At 57.8% G+C, this 7,242-nt stretch overlaps 1 protein-coding gene across 2 annotated transcripts; it reads right to left on the reverse strand.

Moving 5' to 3' along the window:
* Nucleotides 1–695: 695 nt before the first annotated feature.
* CXXC1 (CXXC finger protein 1) lies at nt 696–6,341 on the reverse strand. Of its 2 annotated transcripts, XM_047765023.1 has the most exons (15): nt 6,107–6,341; nt 5,185–5,303; nt 4,980–5,080; nt 4,435–4,670; nt 4,146–4,343; nt 3,725–3,751; nt 3,403–3,648; nt 3,128–3,235; nt 2,811–2,995; nt 2,298–2,505; nt 2,108–2,218; nt 1,930–1,979; nt 1,691–1,787; nt 1,221–1,373; nt 696–1,138 (listed from the first exon to the last, which is right to left on the reverse strand). In XM_047765023.1, the coding sequence occupies exons 1-15, from the start codon at nt 6,107–6,109 to the stop codon at nt 992–994; spliced, it is 1,989 nt and encodes a 662-aa protein (XP_047620979.1). In that variant the 5' UTR covers nt 6,110–6,341; the 3' UTR covers nt 696–991. The 2 variants fall into 2 exon arrangements, with proteins under 2 accessions (XP_047620979.1, XP_047620989.1); XM_047765033.1 differs by lacking the exon at nt 3,725–3,751 and having other exon boundaries at nt 6,107–6,250.
* Nucleotides 6,342–7,242: the final 901 nt, after the last annotated feature.

A 7,242-nucleotide genomic window follows, 5' to 3' on the forward strand; every position in this document is an offset into this window, starting at 1 on the left:
ACAGCAATGCTGGATCCGAGCCACATCTGCAACCTACACCACAGCTCACAGCAACGATGGATCCTTGACCTGCTGAGTGAGGCCAGGGATCGAACCTGCAACCTCATGGTTCCCAGTCAGATTCGTTTCCTTTGTGCCACGATGGGGTCTTCTAGTCTGGAAAATATTAATTGGAGTAAACAAGAATATTCCTGGGGGATCCCCCTGTGGCTCAGTGATTAATAAACCTGACTAGTATCCATGAGGAGGCGGGTGCAATCCCTGGCCCCTCCTCAGTGGGTTAAGGATCAGGTGTTGCTGTGGTTGTGGTGTAGGTTGGCAGCTGCAGCTCGATTAGACCCCTAGCCTCGGAACTTCCATAAGCCGTTAGTGCAGCCCTAAAAACAAAACAAAACAAAACAAACAATAGAACATTCCTGTTTACACAGGAATGATAAATCAATCATACATGTTATGAGCGCCAACTGTATACACACTGTCCCACAATGACAGGCTGAGAATACAGGTCATTGGGCTCTCCCTCAGCAGGTCATATCCCCACGGCCCAAGGGGGGCCTGCAGACCGGAGTGGGTGGCAACCAGATACTCACAGCCTATACCTGTACTGCGGCCCCTCCTGAGTCCCAGTGTGCCACTCTACTCCAGGGGCGTGGGAACGCAGCTGCAACTAAATAAAGCCTGGAGACCATCAGTAGTTGTCTTTCTTGGTTCATCAAAATTTTATTAACAAAACCAGAATTGGGGGAGGCCAGGGTGAGCAGACTCCACAGTCCCTCCCAGGCACAGAGAAAGGAGAAACAGAGGGATACACAAGAACGTGAGAAAATTCCGAGGCCCTGTGGTGAGGGCAAACAGGCAGTCAGACGGTGGATGTGCACCAGGAGAAACTCGGAGGCCACCGGAGAAACATGAATGGCAGAACAGACAAACGAGGGTCCAGGGCCCTTCCCGCCAGGAGTGCAGGGAAAGAGGACATCTGGGCCACTGGGGCTCAGCGGTCGGCACTGGAGCGCAGGTCGGTTGTGAGCGGGTCGTGCTGGATGGTTTGGTGTAGCATCAGGGCCAGCAAGCCTGCTCGGTTGGTCATCGCTGTGCGTACATTACGTTCCTGCTCAAACAGCTCGTCTAGCTTATACCACTGCCGGGGAGCAGAAGGAGCCGTGAGAAGGGGCTCTGGTGACCTCTGCCTGACCCTGGCCACAACCAGCATCAGAACCTACCACACGCACGCGCTCCAGGTCCACCTCGGCCCGCCGCAGCTTCTCCCAGCAGTAGTGGCGGTTGCACTGGCGCTTGGGCAGGCGGCAGAAGTCACCTGTGAGCTCGAAGACGTCCCGAACCAGGGGGCACCCACATACCTCATCAGCTGGCACCTGCGGAGAGATGGGGGTGGGGAGGTGGGAAGGAGGCAGGAGTGGGGAGTGGTCAGGGAGGAGGAAGAGGGAGTGGTGAGTTCGGGGGAGGGTGGGAAGGAATGCAAAGGGGAGGACAAGGATGAAGAGGCAGGATAAAGGGAGGAATAGGAGGTGATGCAACAGGCAGAGGAGAGGAATGAGGGTGAAGAGGGACAGGGAGCTGTGAGTGGGGAGGCAGGCTACAGGGAAGGAAGGAGGACGAGGAAGGGGTGACTGTGGGGCAGGGAGTTAGGGAGGAAGAAGAAGCAGATGGGAGAGTTGAGAGAAACCCTTACTTTGGGGTCCCGTGAGTGCTCAGGGCACAGCACTTGGAGCCGCTTACAGTACGTCTTGCTTTGAGGATTATAGACGTCACAGAAGAGGCGGGTGGCCCTGGTGATGTGGAGCAGAGAAGGGAATTGTGGGAGCAGAGGGGGCACAACCTCCTTGCCCAAGCCCCACAACATTCAACTTCTGACCCCAGCCCTAACACCCCCTGCTCCAAGCACCACCCTCCAGCAGTGCCCACACTTACCCCTCGATGCGTGTGGGGTACATGGACCCAAAGGACGTCTGGCTCTCATACTGGAGGAGTGAGCACAAACGGAGGGAACTGTGGATGTATGCCATGTGCCCCTGCGAGATGGCACTTCTGTCCCCAGGGACCCAATGCCGTCCCCACACCATCCGCCCCCTCAGGCCGACACCCTGACCTTGGCATAGCAGCGCTCCATGTGGCGCAAGGCAACTCGTGGGTTGATGGGGTGCCCGCAAGAGACGCAGAAGATCTGCAGGTCTGTGTCATCACTGTCACCCTCATTGCTCTGCACCGGGGAGAAGGGACGGTGAGGCCAGGCAGGACCTGGTACCAGGCCCCGAGCTGCTGTGCTTGTGCTTGCTCACCTCCTCATCCTCACGCACAGCCTGCTGCTTGGCACGCAGGATAATGGCCTCAAGCTCATGGAATCGGCGCTCCATCTCCTGAAGGCGGGTGCGGGCGCTCTGCTGCTCCCGGCGAATGCGCTCAAGCAGCTTCTTGCCATGCTCCTCAGCTATGCAGGGGCTCTGCTGCCACTGCTGGATGCGCTGGGGGAGGATCTCATAGATGCGGCTGCAGGGAGGCAGAGCATCGGTGCAGGCAGGGGAGAAGGCCAGCGACAAGGTGAGGAAGTGGACACCCAACGGGTGGGTGATGCAATGGGGAAGGGACAAGTAAATGGGTGACTGAATGGGAGATAGCTGGGTGGATGAGCAAATGGATGGATGGGTGAGTCACTGGATGGACAGGTGGGTGCCTGGTTGACTGAATGGTGGCAGGTGGCCAGGTGAGGTGACTGACTGGTCGGCATAAAGGGGGCTCTGGTCATGCCCTACTCTGTGCTCGCTGACCCCCTAAGCCCTCCAGGAATGACTCACTTGGCTGCCAGCTTCATGCCACAGTCGTCTGAGCAATACTTGGAGCCGGGCTGGGCAGGGCGCACACAGCCAGGCCCCAGGCACTGCGGTAGCGATGCTGGGTCCTTGGCATCAGCGCGCTCAGGGTGTTTCCATTTGTCCTTGTGCTTCTGCTTCTGCCGATGCCGCTTGTATCTTTCTTCTTTCTGTGGAGAAGACTGGTCGGGTCAGGGCGGAGCTGAAGTCAACCCCAGGTCCTGTCTCCCCCTACACCCCCATCCACCCCGCTTCCTGGTTCTCGGCCTCCCTCCCCACCCCAATTCCATTGCCTCCATCACCTTCTTGTCAGACTTTTTCTCCCGACGCTTCACATGCTTCACTTTCACGGCCCTCTTCCGAAGCGCGGGGTCCAGGAATGGGGACTCCTCCGTGTCACTCATCCAGGGCTGCAAGTGAGACAGGCACTGATTCGCCTGCTCCACTCCTAACTTCCCACCACCCACTCGGTCCCCAAATCAGCTTTCCATACCCTCTGCCTCCTCTCTCCTCATTATGGACATTCTCTGCTTCTGTAACCTCTACCCTTCCACCATGGGACGCTCTGCCTGCTCACCAGGCCATGGTCATCAAAGGCCCCTGCACAGAAGTCCTGGTACAGGTCAGGGTCCAGTGGGAGATCCTCGTCCGAGAGCGGCTCGGGCGTAGCCGTAGCCTCTGGTGGCTCCTTGACTGCCGAAGATGCCACTGCCCCCTCGTCCTCACGGATGCGCCCCAGCTTCTGCGATGGCTGTGGCTGCTGCTGGGTGGGCAGTGGCCGGCGAGGCCTTGGCAGGGACTCTGAGGGCGTCACTGGCGAGAGCTGCGGGGCAGAATCTCAGGACTGGCCCTGACCGCCCTGCCCGCATGCCCCGCCCGCCCTGGGGGGCTGGACTCACCGAGGAAGGGAAGTACTTGTACGATTCCTGTGCCGGCAGGAGGAAGGCCCAGGTCAGCCCCAGGTGGATGGAGGGTGGCCCTGCCCTTACCCTTTCCACAAGTGCTTGACCCCACCAACTCCCTAAACACACCTGCCCCCCCCCATCACTAGGACATGCTCAGCCCTGCCCCACCTGCCTTGACATGCTTGACCACCTGGAAACATCTGGTCCTACCCTGCCCAGCTGAGGTTGGGGGCTCCGCTGCTAGCCCAGCACACCTGGTTGCACCCCATTCACCAGGACAGGCCGGGCTCCTCCCCAGCTATCTGTATACAATTATGCCCCACCCCACCCGGCCCACCCGCCCTAGCCTTAATCATCTATTTCTGAAGACAATGGCCCCCGCCCCCCGACCCTGCCCAGCCCTGCCCATGCTCACCCGGGCCCGAAGCTGGCACTGACGCAGCCGGCACTTCTGCCGGATCTTGTTGGGGCCCCCGAACTTTTTCATGTCTCGGCAGAAGTCACAGTGGCCACAGTCCTCAGTACGCCGGCAGGCCTCGCACTCGCCACACATGCGGGCTGACCGTTTGATCTGCTGTTGTTGCTGCTGCTGCTGCTGCTGCTGCTGGTGATGCTAGGACGAGGTGCCCAGAACAGAAATTAGGAACCAGAGCAGGGCCTGAGATAGGATCCCCTCACCTATTCCAGACATCAAAGCCACTCACCTGGCTGGGTGGGGCAACCAGGGGCTGTGGAGAGGATTTGTGGGGCGAGGCGGAGCCCCGGGCAAGCATGGCCCCAACCCCTGTCCCCGTCCCTGCCCGGCGCTGCAGGTCCGGATCCGGGACAGGCCTCTTGCGCCCTCCACCCTCGTCCCGGGGCTCACTGCCATCTCGCTCGTTACTGTCCCGCTCCCGTGACTTCTTGTGCCGATAGCGGATCTCCAGCTTGGGATCCTTCTCTGTGGGACAGAGGATACAGCCAGCATGTGTTGGCACTGGGAGATATGGATGGTCCCAGAAGTCTTTCTTCCCCGTCTCTCCTCTTCTGTCCCACCCACCTGCTCTGTCTTCATACCCCCAGAAGAGCTGCCCCTGCCAGTGGGACTTTCTATCACAGCTCACAATGGAGCCTCCGTTCCAGCTCAGCACAACCAATAATCACTCTGTCCCCAGACACATCACCGCTCCCCAGGACTCACCTTCCCATAAAGGCTCCTCCTCCTCCCTCGAAGCCCCACTTGCCTGCCCTGTCCATTCCACTCCCTCACCTCGGCACTCGCGACAATACCACTCCCGGATGGCCTTGGCCATCTTCTCAGTGATCCGGATGCAGTCCCCATGAAACCACTCATTGCAGTTGTCACACCCGCTGCAGAAAACAGGGTGAGTGATGGAGATGTGAGGGGTCCTGCCCCATCGGCCTCCCCGCAACCTGGCCAGGTGTCAATCCTGCCCACCTCTCCCCCAGCTCACATCATGAAGCAGTTGATGTCTGGTTTGCGGCAGATGCAGTAGATGGGCGCATTCTCCCCATTCTCTGACTTGCTGTCCTCCCCAGCATCTGGAGGTTCTGGGTCTGAAGCATCCCCCTCCTGTGGGATATCCCCACCATGGCTCCTTAGAGAACCCCCATCATGGCACCTCATCCCTCCAGTACAGTTCCATCAAGGTTCACCACAGACCCCAACACTCTGCCAATAGAGTCTCATCATGGCTCCTCATCAACCTCTCCACCATAGTCCCCACAGACCACCCCCATGACTCACTTCTGACACCCACTACTCTGCCCCAGACTTCCAATCACTCATCCCACTGATACCCCATTACTCCACTCTCCCACTCTTGACGGCTAGTTACACACAACGTACCACTCACCATATTTTGCCCTCCGACATGGCTCCCCACAAATCCCCACCACAGGGTCTCACAGACACCATGTGATTTATTCCTCAGCCTTCCCACCTGGGTTCCCCTCAGATTCCCGGTTATTAACCTCGGAGACAGCCCCGCCCCCCTGGGTCCCTCCACACGGACTCACACTGCTCACTCCAGACTGCCCAAGACAACTCTTCGCAAGCTTCTCATCACTCCGCACAAAGAATCCCCCATCCGGACCCCCAAGGAACTACCACCACGGATCCCCCCTAAACTTCCATTACGGACCCTCATCACAGAACTCCCATATGGCTTACGCATAAATAAAAAATCTGACCATCAGCCCCCCATCATTCTACCCACAGACTCCTGTTAAGGCTTACCACGGGCCCCCTCCATTCTGCCCAGAGACTCTTCTTATGGGTTCACCACAGACCCCCCCATGCGTTTGCCCATGGAACCCGCCGCTTCCAACCCCACTGACCTCGACCGCCGACCCATCCTGGGACCTCGCACTCACCATTTCTCCGCTCCTGGCGAAGCCCCTCACGAACCCCGCCAGAGACCCGCGAACCTACACAAACCGCTCGGCGGCGTCCGCGGCCGTTGCAAAGGCGCCCACAAGCACTTCCGCTTTTAGACGCGCCTCCCAAGCAAGGTACTCCTATTGCGCAGGCCCAGTGCGTCCGCTCCGCGACAAACAAGCAAGTAGCACGCCTAAGAGCCCGGACTGTCTCTCAGGCGCCGCCATCTTGACTACTGAGACCGTACAGTGGCCGCGTCCATAAGTTCGCAAGCAACATGGCCCCGCCTATATTTCTCTCTACCGAGGGCGCCGCCACCTTGTCTGCGGGTCCTGTCCGTACAGGACTGTTTGTACGGCCCAGACGTTTAGGCAATATGGTCGCGCCTACTGCGCGATTTCCAAGCAGACGCCGTCATCTTGAAATCCGATTCCGTAAGATGGCAGAGTCCCTCCGTTCATAGGCAACACATGGCAGCGTCCTAAACGGCTTCTGAGAGGGCGCCGCCATCTTGGCGGTCGATTACTATGCCAGCAGCTGGTACTGTCTAGGTGTTCGCAGGCGAAGGGGCAGCTTTGGCAACATTACCCGATTGAGACGCTCTCTTTCAGTCATTTTTCCCTTCCACATGTATTTTAATAATGGGCTCCGGGCATGCTGTGCCTTGCTTTGGGAAGGAAATCAGTCCTGTTGTTACGCCTCCCATATCACCTCTGATGGAAGAAAATTTCGCATATTGGGGACTAATGAAGCCAGCCGGGCTTACACCTGATTTGTCCTGAACTTTATGTGAACTAGAACAGTCAAACATACCTTGTATTTTGCTTTAACCATTATATAAAGAATGTCCACTTTTACAGTAGGGAGAAATGCCTCCCTTCCTATGACACCAATGCTAGATCTTCTTGGAGGTTAAAGTACCTGTTCCAGATGTCAAGGTAACGCTCGCTGTCTGTCTATATGCTAATTTGTAACTAGGGTCTGTTGAAACCTTGAAGAAAGGTACCCCTGTCGTGTTTGATGTATTCTCTTTGTTCTGACAGGGTATGAAACTGTGCTGAAAACCATGCTTCTCTGGAGCACTTTCTTCCTTGGTGGAGGCTGCACTCCTGCCCCAGTCCACAGCTTGGCT

The sequence above is a fragment of the Phacochoerus africanus genome, chromosome 2, assembly GCF_016906955.1.
Source record: "Phacochoerus africanus isolate WHEZ1 chromosome 2, ROS_Pafr_v1, whole genome shotgun sequence".
Taxonomy (NCBI): Eukaryota; Metazoa; Chordata; class Mammalia; order Artiodactyla; family Suidae; genus Phacochoerus; species Phacochoerus africanus.